Raw genomic sequence first — 22,711 nt, forward strand, 5'->3', positions numbered from 1 at the left:
TGGATTAGTAAGTTTTTACTTTTTTTGGGGGGGGGCTCGGTTTTGTTAACTGTTGTATCAAGAACTGTACCCATTTCTTCTAGCTTCTCCAATTTACTAGAATGCAGGTCTTTTAAGTAGTTACTTAAAATACTTTGGATCTGGTGACATCCATTGTGATTTCATCTTTTTCACTTCTAATTGTGTTGATAATCTTTTCAAATAACAAACTCTTTGATTCCTCAATTCTTCATATTTTCAACTCTCAATTTCATTAATTTTCACTACAATCTTTACAATGGCTTTTATCAAAACTGGATTTGGACTTCTGTTGCTTTCCTAGGGCTTTGAAATGCATCATTAGGTTATTTATTTGGGGTCAATCTGCTTTTCTAATGTGGGCATTCACAGCTATAAACTTCTTTTTTAGGAATGCTTTCACTGTGTCCCATAGGTTCTGGTATGTTGTGCTGCCATTATTGTTTGATTCTAAGAACTTGTCTAATTTCTTCCTTGATTTCTTCTGTGACCCACTGACTATTAAAGGGTACATTAACCTTGAGATGTTTACATAATTTCTACTATTTCTTTTTTCACTGATTTCTAGTTTTACTGCACAATGGTGTGATAATGTGTGTAAGATTATTTCAAGGCTTTTGCATATATTTAAGTGTGCTTTATGACCTAAAATATGGTCTACTGTGAAGAAAGTTTCCTGTGCTGCTGAAAATAAAAATGTATTCTCTACTGTTGCTGGGCAAAACAGTCCTGTAGATATCTAGTAAGTCCAATTGTTCAAAGATGTGGTTCAATTCTTATACTTCTTTGTTGAATTGTTTAGTTGACCTGTACTGAAGTCCTGCTATGATTGTGTTGTTTATCTAGGTAGATTTTCTTTTTTACCATTTATTTATTTTTTTACTATTTATTTTATGAAGTTGGGTGTTCTGGTATTCAGTGCATATGAAACTTGTCTCTTCTGATCAGATTTCACTAAAGTCTACTTAATCTGAAAGAATACTTAGTCTTGCATGCTTTCTGCTCCTGTTGCATGGAGGGTTGTTTTCTATCTTGTGATTTTCAGTCTATGTGCATTTGTTATGGATGAGATGTGTCTCATATGTAAATACAGTAGACTTTTTTATTGATCTGTCAAATCTGCATATTTCGACTGAATTCAGATCACTTAAATTCAGAAGTAATACTGAAAGGAACTAATTTCTGCTGTTGCATTATTTTTCTTTTGTTCATTTCTTTATTTTTCCCTTTTGCTTGGCTCTTACCCTATTTGATATATTCATTCCTTTAGGCTCTTTAGTGTTGTTGGCCTCAGAGTCTCTGTCTAGGAATTGAGTACTTTTTGTAATGCTGCTTTGGGGGCTATGAATCTGTTAAGGGGCTCTTTGTCAATGGAAAGTCCTTATTTCTCCATCTATTTTGAAGTAGTTTAGTAGAATATATTAATCTCTGGTTGAAAGTTGCTTTATTTTAGGGCTTAAAATACTTCACTCCAAATTCTCCTGGCCTTTAAGATTTGTTTTGAGATATCTGCTATAATTCTCATAGGCTTATCTGTGTAAATTACTTGTTGATTTTCTCTAACAGCTTTTAAAATTCAGTCCTTGCATTTGACTTCTGATTTTAACTATAATGCGGCATGGAGTTCTTTTCTGACCATCATTTTGTTTCTACATATCTTGCTTACCTAGAAGTTCAATTCTTTTCCTAAACTTGGAAATTTTTGTTATGACTTTAGTAGATAAATTTTTTATAGCTTTGTGCTGTCTTCTGAATTTTCTTTAACTCCTATTGTGGCAGACCACCCTGCTGTTTATGCCCAAAACAACCTGTAAGCAGTGCAGGCTATAAAGACTTAACCCCACAATTGGCTTGTTTTAAGAAGTGAGTCTGACTGAAGCCTATGTGACTCATTAGAGCACAGTGGATGGTATGGATGTTTACACAACTTCTCTGCCAGTGGCCACAGCAGAGGCCAGAAAAAAGGCCCCTGAAGCTGTGAGGCTTAATATGAGATAACAGCAAGTGAGGTCAGGATGACTCCTACCCAAATTCCATTCTCAGAAATTAAACCTTCTTAACTGAAAACGCAAGGTTAATTGTTAACCACAACCTATATTTGGTCTGTCCTGTTCCTAACACAAGAATGTTTTGTCATTTCTTACAAGCCTCACCTGTGTCATCAACTTATCTCTAGCAACCACACCAGCCCCTCACCCCAATTTAAGAATGATTGTGTCACCAATAAATATCAACTGTTCTGGGTGATCAGGGTCTTTGCTGTTTGTTCACCCCCATCCTCTTTAATTCTGTCTCTAAGTCTTTCCTTTCACCATGCATCATAGTACAGAATCCTACGCAGGGGCTCTGTGATACTATAATTCTTAGGTTCATTTTCCTTGAATCATCTCAGAGCTGCTGGATAGTTTCCAGTCTCTTCCTGTTTCTAAGGAAATGTCTGAGTATATAGTTTTCTGCATCAATCTTATGTTCTAGTCATAGTACTTTTTTCTCATACTGGTCATTTCTAATCCCATACTTTCAATAGAATTTTTATATCATGGATTTGTTTGATATCTTTTCATGGACTCCTATTCTTCATCAAAAAGGTCATTCGTGTCTTGTATTAAGGTAATTTGCTCAATATTTTACTTGTGTCTTCTTTAAGCTCACTGATCATTTCATCAATTAAATCCTTTATCTATTGAATTACATTATCCATGTACCTGTTGAACATCTTATTGATATGGTTTTGTTGTTATTGCTGCTACTGTCATTTCTTCTTTATTGCTTCATATATTTCAGCCATTTGGTTTTTGAGTCCCCAAAGCTACCATGGGATAAGCTTTTTAGGAACTGTGAATGTCTGAAGACATCTTATTGCCTTATTTTCTCATGTTTCTATTTTTTGTATTGAGGTTTGAAAATCAATTAGAGTAGAAAATGTCTATCACTAGTATGGAGATCTCCTTAGTGAGTATATGCTTCCCAATCATGTGATCTTGGCTTTGATTATATTTGTGGATTTATACACCACCTCAATCTACTCAGCAGAAGGGGTCACACCCAGTTGTTGTGTTGCAAGGGACAGAACCACTACCAGTTAAGTCAGCATCTACAGAGCAAATCATTTATCAATCATATAAATTAAATTTTTGTTAACAATTCTAACTTTTTTCAGTAAACCATAAAGACTGTAATATAATACTATTGACAGATAGGCTAGGATGTGGGCAATGAAGAAAAAAAATGAAGAGGAAAAGAAAGGGAGATAACAGAAAGAAAATGAGAAAAAAATACACTGAAACCAATTGCAAAGTGAGGCAGGAAAGAAAAGTAATCAAACTATTGATATTTTTATAACTAGAGTGGAGTGCTGGTGGAGAGGAGGTTTAGGAGAATATATGTGAGAGCAGAAGGAATTGAAAGAGGGAAGTGTTAACTAGAGATTGAAGAAAGCTGTGAGAAAGTTGAAACCCGTTAGCAGGCTGATATTAAACTTTTACAGTGTTATTAAGTGTTTTTATAGTGTTTTAATCCCCTATACACAATTTTGGTGAAACTTATCCTTACTTTTTCATGAAAGATACTACTTAAAGCACTGATTAAATTTTACTCTCTTTTCTCTTTTTTGCATATACAGAATACTGGCATATTCTCTCTGTGTGTGTGTGTGTGTGAATTAAATGAAAGGAGAAAGGGAAAATAAAAGAAAAGGAAAAACAACCTACATAGTTTCAAAAAACACAAAATTAAACCATTCTCTCAGTCCTACTTATACTGCAGTTTTGGATTTGACTAGTGAGTTCTTCCCCTATACTCACTCATAAATGCGGAAGCTGTCTAGCAGTGCGAGTATGGACAGAGTGTACAGTTCATATCTCTCCTGCACCTCTGCACTCCAAAGGGCATCACCGTGCCCACAAGATACCTCTCTCTCCCTTTCTCAGTCCACAGCCTACTCCTGCAACTCTCTGTGCCTCACATGATTTATTTAACTGCTAGTAAGTGAATAAAGGGGGTTGGGAATCCAAATGGACCTCTGAACCTGCCTCCCCTTGGTAGGATGCACTGCGCTTAGTTATAGATTTGTTCCCGTGGGTGTGGCTAGCTGGAGGTTTCTGTCTTTGTCTTATATGTAACTGTCAATTCAGTCAGACAGAATGGGGCTCTTCAGGATAATTGGACTAGTTAGTACAGGGTCTTTTGCTGATTTCCAAAAGGATTTTCTCCATCTTTGCCCCCCTTCCCTCTGTGATATACCTAATAGCTCTGTGCTCACTTTCTGTAAGGCTCTGGTTAGTGCCACATGATGCCCTCTGGCCAAGCTGTCTCTCTGGCTCTGCACCTGTGTCCCTCACTGCTCTCCACAAAATTTCACCCTCTAGCCACAAGATAAGTGGTGCTCAGGACACAGGGCACTTTGCTGCCTGTGACTCTCTCACTGCACCACCCAACTTACTTTCCTTCCTCCAAACTGTGAGGTGATTAGGGCTCTTGGCTCTTTGAACCTCATGTCTCCCTTGCTGCATTCCACATACCAGTCACTTTCCAGCCTGTATACTCTGTGGTGCCTGATATTTAGGAGAACAGTGGGGGAGTGCCTGCTTTGGTGCTGCTCAAATTACCCTTCACTAGGTCTCATAAAGTGCAATCTGCATGACTTTCCCAGTGACCAACTCCAGGATCCTCATCAATGCTCTTGTTTTGTTCTTTACTTACCCAAGGGTCAGCTGATGTTGGTGAAGTCTCTGTCCTCAGCATAATTCTTTGATGTTCTAATCTGTTAATATGTCACTCACTAGGTTTTCTCTCCCAGACTGGAAGGAGATTAGGATTCTGCATCAAGGATCCAGTTGCTACTGCAGAACTGGTTTCTTCCCTGAGGATGTTACAGCCACTTTCAAGATGGTATTTTCACCAGACCTGGGTGTAAGGGATACCACAGTCCAGATGCAACCCCACTCCCCTCTCTAAGCTCACCAGGTACTAGACTAAATATGGTGGGTTTTTCCATATCTGGCTTTGTTTGCCACTCTTGTTTCTAAGTACCCATGCATCCCAGTATAGATATACAGAGCTTCCTTGCCTCTTCTAGTTGGCCTCTATCCTAAATTTTCAACATTTAAGGCAATAAAGTTTTCTTCCTATTTCTACCATTATGTATTTGTGAATTTCCTAAGATTGTTGATAATTTTTCAATAATTTCAAACTAAATACACTAAATTTCATAAGAAGTATGGACATGCAGAGGAAAAGAAGCATGACTTTCAGGAAAGACTAAAAAGAACTCCCATCCAGGGCAACATCAAGACAAAAACTGGCTAGACAGATTGTTTCTTCATCCACAGCTGTTGAAGGGTTTGTTCCACACAAAAAATACATGAGGCACACCACATTTCAGTTAAGATCACTTATTCTACATTATGAGTAATAGGAGGAAATGAGGGCTCACACAGTGCACTGATAGTCTATTCTTCAAGGTATTGGAGAGTCTTTTATCCAAGGTTAATCCTCATCTGAGAAATATCTACACAGCTAAATAAAATTTGTGTGACTGGTATCTGTTTTAATAGCTTTGTGTTTTGCTATACTGACTGTTACATTTTTTGTATCAGTAATATTACAGTCCACTGGGTTGAGACTGCACCCTGTTGATTAGGACTTTCTCCTTCATGAGCTCCAGAATTTAAAGGTCTACTAAAAGCACTCAAAGGCATGGGGAAGGTGGAAGAGGGAGGGGAAATAGAGAAGGGGGCCTGTCCATTAAGTCATGAAAAGCAAGTAGACTGTCAGTTAAGTTATCTATACTTCTACAATTCTTTATTAACACTCAGGATAAGTCCTCAGATTTTAGAGTGCCAACAAAGAACAAATCATGTTATTAAGAAATGGAAAAGGACCCCCCCAAAAAAAACCACTGCATTTAAGTTCAATTCCAGACTTTTTCTTTGCTTCATAGCCTATAAAATGGAAACCAGACTATTTGCCTCACATAGCTGTTCTAAGAATTAAATGAAGGAGCCGGTCATGGTGGCGCACGCCTGTAATCCCACCACTCGGGAGGCTGAGGCAGGAGGATCACTGTGAGTTTGAGACCAGCCTGGGCTACACAGCGAGTTCCAGGTCAGTCTCAACTACATAGTGAGACCCTGTCTCAAAAACCAAACCAAACCAAAACAAAACAAAAACAATTAAATGAAGGAAAAAAAATGGAAACAAAGTCTCTATAAATAGGGAAGGATGGAGGGGGTGAAGGGAGGACAGGGGAAAGGGGAAAAATAAGAACCAAGATTTATCATGTAAAGGTACAAGATCTCAAAGATGAATTTAAATGCATTGTATACCTAAAAGGCACCAATAAAGAAAAAAGGGGGAAAAAGAATTAAATGACATACTATACGTCATAATATCTATTTATAAGACACACTAGTAATCAAAATGTGCTTATTGAATGAATCCATTCAGTATGGTAGACAGAGTTTACATTTCTGGACTCATGATTAAGAAAGAAAAGTTTTAAAGGGTAAACAAAAACACAAAAGTTTCAGATATAAGACCTAATATGTGTTATGTACATGTACCAACTCCCCATAATGTACCACAATCATACTATACTCGTAAAAATAATGAAAATAAATTTAGAAAAAGAAACTAATATCACTTAATCTACAGGGAGGAAGAACTCTGCCATTTGATCTGTCACTTTTTAAGATAATAGAATAAGAGGGAGAGGGAAACCTTAGGGATCAAGTTTTCAGTTAAATAAAAAGAATTTTAAAGTGCATATTATTAAAATGAGAAGACAGCATAGATATATGTGATTAAATAGCTTCTGGAATAGATACATTACATCAGTGTACAATAGTGATCTTACCTTACCTGAAATCTAAGCAATTTCTGAAATCTGTCTTAGCCTGAAAATTTCAAGGAGATACAGAAAAAGCCGGCAATCCGGAAACTGATGTCCTCAGTAGCTAGATTCCACAGCTTAGAACAGCCACTTCAGTACTTTTGACCTTGGTTTCCTCACTTGCAAAATTAGAGGGTATGATTATGAGTTTCTCATAGTTATAAAAAGTGATTCTAGTTTAATATGGTTTATGGCTGACACACATGGCAAGAATTCAAAGGTAAGCCTTGGAGATGCTTCAATGATTACTTACAGTGGGCAGAGGACTAAGAGCATCATTACATGTGTTAAAATTATTACTTTGATTTAATAAAGAGTCTACCAAGTGATTTTGCATGTTTTAAACAGCTTGACAAGATACTTATAACCTGGAAACGTATCTACCATCTAGGTCACCTGTATATGGAAGTACAATTAAGGAACAATTACACAATCCAATGTACGGTACCAAATATCATGTTTGCCTTTTGAAAAAAAAAAAGTATAGATATTTTTGACATTATCTTTTATGCATGAGAATAAAAACATTTGTATTTTCAGAGCATATGAAAGTTGAGATGCATGCTAAAATGTGAGAGCTGACCAAAAACACAGCATGTTTAAATTTTTTAATTATTACGATAAAAGACACACTGCCATCAATCCCTTCAAAATACTACCCAATGCTTCAAATACACTTATTCCATTGTTCTTGCCACTTTCTCAGGCAATTCTGGAAGTTTTCTTTCATGGTTGTCTTTACAAAGTGTGGTCAAAATTTGGTGAATTCTGCTGCCCAGGGGCCATCCAAAAGAAGGGCAGGCTTGTAAAAACATGGGTGTGTCCTCTTCTACCTTATTCACCAGATCTGGCAGTGTGACTTCTGGCTCTTCCTCAAAGTCAAGATGACCAAAAAAGGTAAAATTTTTGCATGTATCAGGACATTGAGGCAGCCAAAACAGTGCAACTGAAGACACTCAAATAGACTTGCAGAACTGCTTCAGAAAGTGGCAAAAAATGATGGGATAAGTAGATTCAAAGCAATGGGGAGTATTGTCAAAGGGATCAGTGGCAATGTCTTTTACTGTAGTATGTAGTTTAAACATTCTCTGTATTTTTTGATCACACTTTCAATCCCATTAGGTTGTAATGGGATTAATAGATTCATTCTTATAGTCATGTATTGTATGTAGATAAAGATAAGATTTATATTCATTTGTTGTAATAGTTTATCAGCAAAGGATCTGATATTTTCACATAAAAATTAACTCACTTTTTATGGTTTTTATCTGCCTGTCCCCCAAAGCCTCATGCACACATGGCAGGTGGTGGAAGATGATTAGATTATGGGGGTGTTATAACTGGCTTGTTGTTAGGGAGGTAGGACCTGGATGGGAGGAGAGGAAGGTTTTTCTCTTTCCCTGGTTTTTCTCTTTTCCACTCTTCTTTCTCTGCTTCCTGTCCACCATGAGATGAACAGCTTTCCACTGACCAGGCCCTTCTACCATATCATTCTACCTTGAAGCCAACCGTGAAAGCACTGAAGCTTGTAAAATATAAGCCAAAATAAACCTCTTCTCCTGTAAGTTTTAGGTGTCAGGTATTATGTCCTAGCAATGAGGAAAGTAACTAAGACATCACTGACGCTCATCTTCTCTTAAAAGAACCACCCTTCTAATCAGTGAGGGCCTATCCATTGTTCTTGCCACTGTCTGGGGCAGGGATTGTCCTATGACTTTTGCTTCTGTTCTTCTCTTTCCCTGGGTCTCATCATGTGCATCTTATCCATGCATATTATGCCTAATCAATCTGAGAATTCAATTTCCTGCTTTAAGCTACACAGATCAAGATTAAGCAGGTGTCTATGCATGGATCTAAAGAAGCATGTGCACACTGTAATGAGCACTAGTGTAGAAAATGGTTACCTGTGTAACTATATTATCTTGGACCCAGGGACCTAGTATCAATTATAAAATCTACTGCCCTGCCACATAGCCACTAAAGAAAAGAGTAAGAGAAATGGAGGTACCTAGCCTTTTTGAGTTTACAGTATCATTAAGTATTGTTGCTTCTATGGCCTAAAAGAGAAAATTCATAAAATGCAAATTTGAGTCTTGCCTGTTATTAAATCTTACAATAAAAAATTAACTCACCAAATTGAATCATTTTATGAAATATGAGAAGAACTTAGTGACTGAGACACGGTTAGTTCCTCAAAGAAACTGAGATGACAGACAAAACAACAATAAATAACTTTGGCTATCTTCTTTATATTCAAGCTAAATTTAACTTCCAATCTCATGTTCTGGTATCTAATAACAGAATCACTTTGTTCTGGAAGGCTTTCCTTAAAATGGCCAAAACCAAGAATTTTTTTTCTTTAAATATAGTGGTACTTTTTAAGTATACAGTCCAGTTACATTCATTATTGGGACCTTGTACCTTTACATGATGTATCTTTGTTCTTATTTTTTCCCCATTCCCTTGTCCTCCCTTTAGATCCTCCACCCTTCCCTATTTACAAGGGCTTTGTTTCCATTTTTTTCTTTTCTCATATTTTTTCTTTTCCCTTCTTTCCTTTCCCCTACCCCACCCACTTCCCCTACTCCTTTAGCCCTTTTCTTCCTACTTCATATTATCAGTCATACAATTTGAACTTTATTTACACTTTTACTTTTTCACACCAGAGAAACTATTTGGTGTTTACATATGTGTGTCCCATTTATTTCATTTAAGAGTACAGCTTCAATATGGATCCATTTAACTAAAAATGTCTCTAGTTTCTCATTCTTTATGGCTGAGTAGTACTCCATTTTATAGGAAAACCACATCTTCTTTATCCAGTCTCCAGCTGATGGGCAATTGGGCTGTTTCCAAGAAAAACCAAAAATTTAAGTATTTCCCATATAAGCATCAGACTTTTCTATACTATTAACTTCAGAAAGATAATGTTTTGACAAAAAATGTAAGTATTCTCTACTCTCTTTGAAAGAAAGCTAAAAACTTTGTATAGAAGAAAGCTTTGTCTGAAACACTTGCTTTGCAATGTGAAGCTCACTAATAGGCAGAAGGTTCGGTGCATGTAAAATAAATGAATCAAAGAATTATACTCAGTGCTTACTAGATGAAGGAAGTAATTGATATGGAAAATGATATATTTTAATATATCATAGTAATATGTCATAGTAATTATCCTCAAAATCTTCTAATCTAGCCAGGCATGATGGCAGACACCTGTAACCTCATCACTCTGGGAGGCAAGGCAGGAGGATCCAAGTTTGAACCCAGACACTGTCTCAAAATACAAAATAAAAAAGCAGTGGGGCTGTATGTAGCTCACTGGAAAGGTCCTGGGTTCAATACCTGGTATGGGGAGGAGAGTAGGAGAGTAGGCAATTCTAATGTGAGAATCAAGAAATAGCACGGCCAGGGATCTGGCTCAGTGTTTCCACCACCTGCCTCACAAGCCCAAAGGCCCGAGTTCCATCCCCAGTAGCAAAAAAAAAAAGCAAGCTTCAAAACCATACAGCATCCAATTGTTACATCACAGAGGCGCTCCCTGTTCTGGTCAGTAGAGGAGCTCATTGTTCTGGCCAGCTGGGCAGTGATACCTACTCCACTCTCCAATTCTGACACATGATCCCATTTACCTAGTGATCAATAAATGGCACCTTTCTTTGAACTTTGTACAAAGTATTTTCACTTACAGATGCATAATAAATTTCTATAAAATTGATTCTGAAATAGTAATTACTCATTCTTGAGTATGTATAGAAATGTCAATATGATTGAGAGGAAGAATAAAACAATATCTGGGTCACCATAACCACCACTGTTTTTTGGTTTGTTTTTGTGGTACTGGGCATTGAACCTTCACATTACACTGAGCTAAATCTCTCCAACACTCCCCCCCTCCATTTGAAGACAAGGTCTTGCTAAGTTCCTAGGACAAAATACCCAACACCCAAAACTTACAGAAGACGTTTATATTGGCTTACATTTTAGAAGTTTTGGTCCTTGCAAGGTTGGATCCAAGGCAGTAAGAGGCTGGGCTCAAACTTGTCATCCTTCTGCCTCTGCCTCCCACAGTGCTCAAACTATTGCCATGTGTCATCACACCCAGCTTAAATTTTTTTCTTTCATAGCCCAATTTCACTTCAGTATAAGTAACTATCTGTGAATTAATACTCCTTTAAGCACTGCGAGTAGCACATTATAGTAAGGAATTTAATAATTGCTCAAAATAATTCTTACTAACTCTATATGAAGTGAAGGACAGATTCACACAATTACCTGACAGGCAATCTGTACGAGGTAGACCAGCTCTTTAGATTCACAGCCATTTTTCATTACTTCATTCTGTTCTTCAGAAAGTGAAAGCTATGTCACAGAAGAAAAATGAAAGAGAGGGACATAAAGACACAATTAAGAAACAATAATAAACCAAACACCTGGACCCTCACATCAACTAAAAATAAAACATGCCTCTTTAGAATTTTATCTCATAAAGCAGATAATTGAAGAGTTCAGGACAAAATTCAGATGAAACAACATTGGCCTATGAATTGTCCTTGTACCTCATATCTCACTTGACACAACTGTGTTTCAGCAGTAAGTAAAATGCACTCAAAAGCAGGTCTTTGCTTAATTTACTTAGTACACACACTAAGAGTGAGCACTGAGGGACAATGTGACTTCACAGCTCAAGGAGGCTCAGGCTCCATCACAGGCACGCACTGGCTTCCCAGAGCATGGGTGAAGCCTACAGACACGTTTAACTTCAGACTCACTATGTGGATCTGCTCATTGGATTTTATTCAGCTTGTATTTACATGAGCAGCCAACGAATAACAGGTTAGAGGCCTCATGTGAAAAGTAGATTTTGCCTTCTATTGAAAAATCAGGAAATTAGGAAACTGGCAACAACAGCTGAATAATGACCATCATCATTTTAAATTTTGAATTTTTATTGGTATGTTTCCAATAAATAATGATATTCCCCATTGTTACATGTACATGACGTATTCTTTTACTTCTCCTTCCCTTTCCTTCCTTATCCCTCCATTTCTTATTTCTTCATCTCCCTCCTTTTTGAAAAAGATCTTTCTCCCTATTTCCCATTACCTTTTATTTTACTCTTTATTTATATTTTGGGTTTCTCATATAAGAGTTATGCTGCAATTTTTAAGTCTGTGAGTCTGATGTATTTTATTTAACATTTTGGTCTACAAGTGACACAAGTTTATACTTCTTTATGGAAGAGAACTCCACTGTGAATAAACACCACATTTTCTTTATCCATTCATCTATTGATTCATCTGTTGATATAGGCTGCTTCTGAGATTTAGTGATTATGAGCTTGTACTATACTGTAAACATGGTTATGCATGTATCACGCTACTATGATGTATTTAACTCTTTTGGAAAGATAATTAGAAGGAGAGTAGCTGGGTCAAACAGAATTTCTATTTTTAGTTTTTTGATGAATCTTCCACACTGACTTCCACAGTGGTTGTACTAGTTCACATTCCCACCAATGTTGAAGGGCACCTTTTTTTCCCCACCACCTTGCTAGCAGTTGTTATTATTTGACTTTTTTGCTGATGGCCATTGTTACTGTGGTAAGGCGGAATCACAGGGTTGTTTTAATTTGCATATCTCTAATGGCCAGAGATGTTGACAATTGTTTCACATATTTATTGGCCATTTGTACCTCTTCTTCTGAGATGTATATATTCCAGTTGCCCATATTTTGATGGGTGACCATCACCTTTAAATGAGGCATATACTCTCCAAAAGAATGGCTTACTCTTCATTTTGTGCCAGTACTGAACTGATTATTAACTGTCTCACTCATCATGCTACTTGGATTGTTACTTTTTTTATATCCAACTTGCTTTACTCAATTAGGATACATACCTGTTCCATCTTTTAATTCAAACTTGCAAAGTCTATTCCAAAGAAAGTCAACCCTAAGTTCAGAAGTACTGTGTAATACTGACCAATCTATTTTGTTTTTAAAATGAAAACATGGGATGATGTAATTGTAGTTCACAGAATAACAATCATTTTCATACTAACCAAATAAGCTGCATTTACTACAAAATTAAGACTTAAAAATCAGGTAATTAAGAGTAAAAAGAAACCTATACATGTAAGTTTCAGAAAGCGACAAGAACTTTCCTAGACAAAAAGGCTCATGCACAAGGCCTGAGGTGGGCAGAGATATCAAAGGATGAACTATCTGCCTGAGATGGAAGAGAAACCATTCAGAATAATGGGGCAAAGTAGTCTTATAAAGTGCACCTGTAGCTGGGTACACTGACTGAATCCTGTGGGATTCACCAAGGGCACTGCTAAGGTCAGTACATCAAATACCAGAGCAGAGTAGGGAGAGAGGAACCTCTGAAGAGTAGGCTGCTCCCACAAGCTGCGGCAGCTCACCTCCATAGACTTGGACCAGGAGAGAAGAACGGAGACACCACCTTCGAGGTGCTCAGAACATGCAACAGCTGAGGACAGGAGGAGGCAAGAAAAAAAAAACAAACAAAAACAGGAAAACACTAGATGTTCACAGGCCTTCCTTATCCTTACAGATAAGGAAAGAACTGGAGAGGCAAGGAGAAAACCCATGCTGCATAGAATACAGGGGGACATGTGTCCCTCAGGCAGAAGACTGGTTTCACAGTGAGCACAAAGATGTCTTCAGCACCTTGCCAGTCTTAAATACTCCCTGTTAAAGAAACTTCTAGAACCAACCCTCAAAATATTTAAATGTTATGATGAACTCCCTCAAACTAAAGGTGCAACAGATCACTACCTAGAACAGATCAGCTTGATCTGTCTAAAGATCACTTTTCAGAAAGTGAAGATTTTCATGACACAGAAGACTCATACAAAGTGTCTGACTGGCAGAGATGCTAGATCAAGAACATGTTAGTCTGAAGACTGGGAAAAGGGATAAGCCCTTTCACAGAGATAAATATGATATATTTCAGCCTCAACTATCTTTTATATAACATATTTATACAAAAAATTTACAAAACATGCAAAGAATATGACCTAAGTTATGAAAGGAAACAGTAAAAGAAATGAAACATATATAAAAATAAAAAGAGAATGTAAATTATGACAGATTCTGAGATATAGATGAAAAGGTAAAAGATATGCAAGAACATGTGAGAAGAAGATTCTGAAAAGATAGAGTGACAAGCATGGGAATCTGTCTCCCCACCTTGACAGCAGTGCACTGGCAGAATCTGTTGTAACTATTTTGGAACCCTGGTGTCTATTAAAGACTTGTAACCTTCAGGGGAACGCTTGGACAGGAATGCTGTGGCCAATTCTCATCGCTCTCAGCTCCTCACACACTAGCAGCCCCCCTGGCCCACACTCAGCCCTGTGTAGCAGCTGTGCATTTGTTCCTAAAGCAGCCTTCACACTTTACAGAGGCCGGGGGAGGCAAAAAGGATCCTGCCCCCTACCTAGGAGACCACCACTATGACCACTGACCAGTACGGCCTCTGATCAGGGTGGAAATTGTGGAAACTGTTATTGCTGCATCTCTCCCCATTGTTCTAAGCCCATCTGTTCTGGCTGAAATGACCTCCAAGGATTTAAGGGCTAAAGCCATTTCCCTTCCTCAACTCTCTCATTTTTCTTTCCCCTTGTGGAAGGCAGATATGAAAGACTAGGTGATTGTGAAATGGGAAGCAAGGGGCTAAAGATGTAGGGAAGGTGAGATGGGTAGGGGAAGGGCAATAAGGGAAAAGAAAAAAATGTGAGAAAATTAAAAGATGGAAATAAAAGGTTTGTAAATGGAGAGGGGAGGAGGAGGGTGAAGGGAGGGCAGGGACAAGGGGAAAAAAATGAGAACCAAGACCTGTCATGTAGAGGTACAAGATCCCAACAATATATGTAACTGTACTGTATCCCTAAAATGTACCAATAAATTCAATTATTTTATAAAAAAAAAAAGAAAGACTAGGTGAACACTCAAAAGCAAGTGCACACACACAGTATATCCCAAAGTGAAGTACATGCCCAGGGAAAAGTGCAGACTCAGAAATAATCTGTGAAAATATATTTATACCTTGGGCTAATCCCTGGTATAGATACAGCCTACAAGATAAGGGGCAGGCCAGAGTGGTGGCATAGACCCATAATCCCAGATACTCCGGAGCCAGGGCACAAAGGAGGGTTGCAAGTTCAAAGCCAGTTTGGGCAGTTTTATTTTAAGTCTCAAAATTTATACTTAATTGAGAATGGCTGGGGATATAGTTCAGTAGCAGAATATTTGCCTAGAGTGTGTAGGGCCCAAAAGGAATGTCCAGTTCTATGAAACATAAAAAGTAAACAGAAACAGTAAAAAAAAAAAAAAACCCTGGAGAATGAGAGGAAAATCTAGTTTCCATAATCACATTAGATTAAAATGTTCATTTATCAAATACTAGTAATAAATCACAAAGCTTATTTTTAAAAACTGGAAAGACTTATACAAAGAAAGTAAATGAATCAACAGAAGCTTTCTGAAAGAGACCTGATGGCAGATATACTCCAGAGACAACAGACTTTGTAATACTCAAAGAACTAAAGGAAGATGTGGGGAAAGTTAAGAAAATACTATATAACAAAATTACCAATACAGAGATAAAATTCTACAAAGAAAGAAAAAACTTTATAGCTATACAGTGCAGTAACTTCAGAGAAAAATCCACTAACAGGAGCCAATAGCAGGTTTGAGCAAGCAGGGAAAGAACCAGTGAACTTGAAAACAGAACATTGAAAATAAGGTCTGAAGAACAGAAAGTAAAAGTACTAGAGAAAAGTAAAAGAACCTAATGCTCCCATAGGATATCATCCATCAAATATATGTGAGAGTCCCAAAGCAGGAGAGAGTAAAAGGGAACAAAGGAACCTAAAGAAGAAACAGCCAGAAACTTTCCAAATTTGATGAAATGGAGGAATATAAACAACCAAGGTACACAATGAGCCTCAAGTAAGATGACCTCAAAGAGATCCAGCAGCAAGAAAATAGAACAAAACAGGAAGACAAAAATCCTTACATAAAATAAGATGGAATGGTATCTACAAAACAGAACAATGAAGCTTCACACTCTGGTTCCTCCACAGAAACACACACACACACACACACACACACACAGAGCAAAATCTCTCAGAATTAAAATTTCTCGATGCTCTGGAAAACATCAGTAAAGATGTTTACTGTAACAACCAAGAGAGCAATAATTCAAGAAAAATGTAACTTCACGGTGGTAGGAAAAGTGTGTAGCATTTTTATTCACCACAGCCACAACCATTCCCTGTCTCAAAAACAGCCTTGACAATGGTAGCCTCATAATCAGTGTGGAACCCTGGACCCTAGATGCAGACAGAGCAGAGACACTTTATTCACATACCATTTGCTTGTGTTTTCTACCTGTATAAGGGCTCGCTGACAGACTGAGGCAAGGAGTTCATCTCTGATTCACCTAATGTGGAACTTAAAAAGAAAAGAAAAGCCCCAACCACAGTAAGACAAACAAAAATCCTGCAGCCACCTTGAGCAAAAAATTACAATTAAGATACAACATAGACAATCTAAAGCCTGAGAGGAAAAGCATAGGAGAAAGGCTTTTTAGGAAATTGGGGTATCTTCAAGTATGAGAGTACACTGGGGTATTTAAAAAGCCAAGTACATGATCACGATACACACTCACTCAAGAGTTGAGAAGTGTCCTACTCTTTCAATTTCTAGCTGACTCTAAGGCTAAATGAAACAGGAAGGGAAAGCTAAAGTAGATCTGCAAAGAACATGGCTTAGTGCTGAAGGGATGGGTATCTTAGTACAGAGATGAAACATGCAAAGGTTGCCAGAAGTGGCTCATTTGCTTCAAGAAAACACCTGACAAAACATTACCTGAATACAAACTAAAGGAAAAAAGATTTCCACAAGCATACTTGACGAGGAAGTCTTTACAGAATGAGCCTGCAAAATTTACCAGAGACAACTGCATTGTTTAACAATCAAAAACAGTAAATACTAGAGAAGAATATTATTACCTGAGTTACTACATTATAATATTCAACTTTCCAGTATGACATAAAAATGTCAGAAGGTATATAAGTAAAAAAGGAAACATGGGCCATTCACAAGGCAAAAAATAAATCATAAGATACTGTCCATAAAAAAGGCCCAGTACAGTACTTAACAGCACTTTTGGTGAACCATATTGAAAATTTAAAAAGCTCAAGGAACGTATGCGTTGAAAAACTAAGGAAATCAGAAAAAAATAATGAATGAAAGAGAGTAACAATAAAGGGAAAATACAACAAGGAGCCAAACAAATTCTAGTGCTGAAAGTAAGAAAAACTATCTAGAGGGCCCAACACCAGATTTGAGTAGGAAGAGAAAGAATAAATCAACTTAAAGATGCAAAAAGTGAAATTAAACACCTTAAGAACAAAAACTCTTCTTTTTTAATTAAACAGTACCTATGAAACATGTGAGAAATCATCAAGTGGATCAATTCATGAATTATGGAAAAATCCAAGAAGGAAAAAGGAAATGGTAAAAGAAATGATGTCTGAAATCATTCCAAATTTGAAAATGTCCATGTACAAAAACCTCAATGAGTTACAAGTAGGATGAAACCAAAGAGATCCACATCATAATATATTATAATCAAAATATCAAAAGACCAAGTCAAAGAGAGATTCAAGAGATTTACTTTAGTCCAAAGACACAAACAGGTTGAAAATGAAAGGATGGAAAAATACATTCCACTTAAATAATAACCGAAGAGACCATGATGGCTGTACTATCATACAAAATAGACTTTAATTAAAAATCATTACATGTTTCTGGTGTCAAATCTGAGAAATCACTGCCAAAAACAATGCCCTAATGATGTACACCTATGTTCTCTTCTAAATTTGGTAATTTATATTTTTTACATTTAGGTCTTAGGTCCTTTTTAGGTAAATTTTTGTAAATGATGTAAGAGTCCAACTTCATTCTTTTATATGTATGGTTAAATTGTTTTCCCAGTGGTTTTTGTTAGAAACATTGTATTTCTCCAATGAATCCTCGGGCAACCTCACTAAAATTCTACTGGCCATATCTGTGAGATTTTCTTTTGGGCATCTGTGTTCTAATCCATTCATCCAAATGTATATATTTATACCAGCACCTCACTGTTTTCACCACTGCTGCTTTGTGGTAATTTCTGAAATCAGAAAGTACAAATTCTGCAGTTTTGTTCAGTTTATCCACTCCTGTTCACATAGTTCTGGAAACATGAGCCAGAACAATTAAACATAAAAATGAAATTAAAGCAATAAAGATAGGAAAAGAAGATGTTAAATTGTCATTATTTGCTGACAATATGATATTCTACATAGAAGACCTAAAAAACTCTGCCCAAAGACTTCTAGACTTAACTGACACTTTGCAAACAGCCCAACTGCCCATCAACTGTAGACTGGATAAAGAAGATGTAGTTTTTCTATAAAATGGAGTACTACTCAGCCATAAAGAATGAGAAACTACATTCATTCATAGGAAAATTGATGCATATTGAGGCCATACTCTTAAGTGAAATAAATAGGACACACGTGTAAATACTGAATAGTTTCTTTGGTGTGAAAAACTAAAAGTGTAAATATAAGATCAATATTGTATAACTGATATTGTGAAATAGGAAGAAAAGGGCTAAAAGTGGAGGGGAAGAGGGAAGGGTAGGGGAAAGGAAATAAGGGAAAAGAAAAAACATGAGAAAAGGAAAAAGTGGAAACAAAGCCTTTGTAAATAGGGAAGGGTGGAGGGGGTGAAGGGAGGGCAGAGGAATGGGGAAAAATGAGGACCAAGATCTATCATGTAAAGGTACAAAATTCCAATGATGAATGTAAAACTGTACTGTATACCTAAAAAGTACCAATAAACTCAATGAAAAAAAGAGGCTGCTTTGGAAGAATTAAAAGAATCATACCTCAGCAATATATAAGCACACGTTTATAGCGGCACAGAGTTTCTAATAGCTAAAACTTGGAAACAGCCCATAACTAGAGAATGCATAAAGATGTGGTTTTTCTATAAAATAGAGTAGTACTCGCCATAAAGAATGAAAAACTAGAGACATTTGTAGTAAATGGATGCATATTGAGGTCAAACACAAGTGAAATAAATAAGACATACATGTAAATACTGAATAGTTTCGCTGGTATGAAAAACTACAAGAGTAAATAAGGTTCAAATTGTTTAACTGATAATGTGAAATAGAAAGTAAGGGGCCAAAGGAGTAGGGGGAGTAGGAAGGGTAGGGGAAAGGAAATAAGGGGAAAGAAAAAAACATGAGAAAAGAAAAAAATGGAAACAATCTTTGTAAATAGGGAAGGGTGGAGGGGATGAAGGAAGGGTAGGGGAATGGGAAAAAGTAAGGACCAAAATACATCACGTAAAGGTATAAGATCCCAATGATGAATGCAACTGTACTATATATCTTAAAAGTAACAATAAACTTAATGGGAAAAAAAAGAAAAGAAAAAAGATAAATGACCAGGTGGCTACCTTATGTCTACTGGCCTAGGAAAGCTTCATTGAAGAAACAAACAAAAAAATGCTGTCTTGGCTATTTAGTATTGCTTAAGAAGCCATATCAATATGTGTCAATAGGGCAAGACACAACAAAGAGGTAAAACCAAAACACGTGAAGCTTAAAAACATTTATTTGCAGATTGCAGAAAGGTTAGGCCTGCCAGAAAATTACAGAGAGCTAAACCAGTGGATGAAATTTTTGTGTGTCAAAGAGGAGACTTCTGGCACTACATATTTATCAAAATTCACAAACATTACCCCTGGAGCTTTCCCAAGGGGCTGTGGGTTAGTTGCTTTAAAGAAAACACATTCTAAAGGAGAAACTTACTTGCCAGTGCTAACACTGATCATTAGATTCTGTTATAGTTACCATTGACATGATGTGCATGTCCTGTAGTCAGTGAGATGAGGAAAAAAAATGCTAATATCAGAGGGGAAGTTTTCATAAGACCAAAGGTGATGGCGTACAACTGGGTTTCACAGAACTTAGCCTAAAATGGATCCAAAGGCAGCATCTATATTACATAAATTCATAACATGTCCCCTTGGTTAATTCCTATGTGTTTTATTCTTTCTAATGCTACTGTAAATAGAACTTCTTTCTTAATTTTCTTCAGATTATCGTTACTTTATAGAATGCAACTGATCTTTGGTTGCCAATTTTACATTCTTTACCTTTGCTGAATTTATTAGTTCTGGAGGCTGTTCTGAAGAATGTCTAGAATTTGTACATATATGATCATATTATTTATGAATAGAAAAAATTAGGCTTTATTCATTACTGTAATTTTACTGCCTTTTATGTCTTTTTCTTGCTTAAATGCCCCAGCTAGTATGTCTAATACTACGTTGAACAGAAGTAGTAAGAGCAGGTATACTTATTTTATTTCTATTGTCAGGGGAATTACTTATTTTACATTACTGAGTATATGTTAACTATGGGTTTTCGTATATAGTCTCTACGCTATTGAGGAAATTACCTTTTATTCATAGTTTGTTCTGTATTTTTAATCATGAAAAGATGTTGAATTTTGTCAAATGTTTCTATGCATCAGCTAAAATAGTCATGTGAGGGGTTTTATCTTCCTGTTGTAAATAAAGGTATTAGAGGGGCTAGGGATTTAACTTAATGGTGCTGCCGGCCTGCCTCACAAGTGCAAGGTCCTCAGTTCGATCCCTGGAACATCCCCCCCAAAAGTACAGGTTATAGTGATTGGTTTTCATACAATATCTGAATCACTGAACCAATGTTAAAATATAAACTTTAAAATGTATAAAAATGTGCTATTTATCCATATAACAAAATATTATTCAGTGATAAAAAGTAATGAAGTATTAACATATGCTATTAAATTGAATGAACTCTGAAAATATTATGCTAAGTAAAAGAAGCCCTTCATAAAAGATCACATACTATATTGCATGATTCCATTTATATGAGATTTCCAAAGCAGGAAAATACACAGAAACTGAAATATATTAGAGGTGGCCCAGGACAAGGAGAGGAAAGGACAAGGTGAAAAGAGAATGTGATGTCACTACTAATAGTAGAGGATTTCTTCTAGGAGTTACAAAGTGTTCTACAACTGGACTTTGGTGATGGTACTGTCAAGTCAATATACTAAAAGCTAGTGAATGATATACTCTAAGTGAATGAATTTTATGGTGCATAAATTATCAATAAAATATTTAAAAAGTACTTTAAAGGTGAAAAATCAGTTGCATTCCTATAACCAGTAGAATCTAATTTTAATCAAAACTACAGGGCTGGGGATTTAGCTCAGTGGTTCAAATATACCATCCCTTCTACAACAAAGCCATTTATCAAAGCCTAATAAGACTACAAAGGGGTACAAAAAATTTTTCTTTCATTCATCTTTTATAGATCTGGAGTAGTTGTAACTTCACTGTATCATACCTATGGAGGTTGTAAACAAGTTTCCTTTTATATTAGTAGTCTACAGTAGATGTGAAAACATGAAAAATAGTATCTGTTACATAGTATTATGTGGTCCATCCAACCTACTTTTACATCTTACTCAGCACAGAAACTACTTAACTCCTTAATAGAATAATATCTTGCGTAGCTGAGCAAGAATGTAAATTTTAGTTTCAGCATGTAAGGCAAAAATCAATAAAAGACAAAGTTACACTTTGAATTTATCAGAAAAATCTATAAACCACATGCTGTTTTTCCTTCCAAAATTGGAACAGAGCATTGTTTCCCCTGCTGAGAACCAGGTAAAGTAACTGATTTGCTCATCTGTAAACACTAGAATCACTCTCAGCTTATTATGATGCCCACAGTATAAAGAATGCAGGCAAAATGAGACTAAAGGATACAAGGGCAGAGTCACATCTCTCCATCTCACTGATGTTCACGGCCAGAAAACAATACTTCATGAATGTTTTCATATTTCTGCATGTTTCTGGCTTTCTGGGCAAGATCACTGGCACCTAGGTTAAAGAATGACTAAATAGTAATAAAAAAGATAAGGCTCCTCCTCAGAGATATAAATTCTTTAATCTCTCCCCTAAGCCATAGGTTTACATTTTGTGGTGTGTGTGAAATAGAGATCTTTATTTCTTTTTCCCAGGGATTTATACACATTCCAGAGCAAATCCCTATCTCAAGAAAGGAGAAGGGGCAGAAGAGTCAGCTATCCCAAATAATTACTAAATTTCATAACTGCAGAGCTCCTCTCTTGTAGTACAAAATCTCATGGTAAACACAGGGTGTTCTGCTCCTCACCATATTGCTCCATGGAAATCTGGGACTTAGAGAACCAACACAAATTACTCTGTGTGCAAATAAAAGGCCTTCCCTCTAACCTCATGCTTCAACTGAGGTGAGGAGAGAAGAAAGGGTGATAGATTGCTAGGTTTCAGCCTGTCTGTAACTGGCAAGCCAACTTATTAGCTTACAAGTAGGGTAACATCACAGATTCTGAACAGTTTCAGTAATATTAATATTAATTTTCATGTATTAACTTCCTGTAAGTGAATAGCACATGTAATTGGCATTTGGCTGTAGATAAATTTTTTCATTTTCCAACTACTTTCATAACTTTCCATAGTTACAATGGAACTGGATCATCTCAAATAAGACAGAGTTAATCTGGCTCCTGGATGATAACAGCATTGGTAGCTAACTATCTAAACCTTTCATTTCAAATCTTCCATTCTTAATGTAAGGGAAGTATTACTACACAATGTTCCAAAAATTA

The 22,711-nt window shown here is 36.6% G+C and overlaps 1 protein-coding gene across 2 annotated transcripts in view; it reads right to left on the minus strand.

The window, feature by feature from the left end:
* The window catches only part of Arhgap32 (Rho GTPase activating protein 32), a 157,677-nt gene that overhangs the window by 98,516 nt on the left and 36,450 nt on the right, over window positions 1-22,711 (minus strand). For both annotated transcript variants that reach the window (XM_010616568.3, XM_033764428.1), the window contains one exon: window positions 11,183-11,269. In XM_010616568.3, the coding sequence (XP_010614870.3) occupies window positions 11,183-11,269 (87 nt within the window). The remainder of the gene's footprint in view (window positions 1-11,182; window positions 11,270-22,711) is intronic.

This window comes from Fukomys damarensis, unplaced genomic scaffold (assembly GCF_012274545.1).
Source record: "Fukomys damarensis isolate Sample0158 unplaced genomic scaffold, DMR_v1.0_HiC HiC_scaffold_16, whole genome shotgun sequence".
NCBI classification, from domain to species: Eukaryota; Metazoa; Chordata; class Mammalia; order Rodentia; family Bathyergidae; genus Fukomys; species Fukomys damarensis.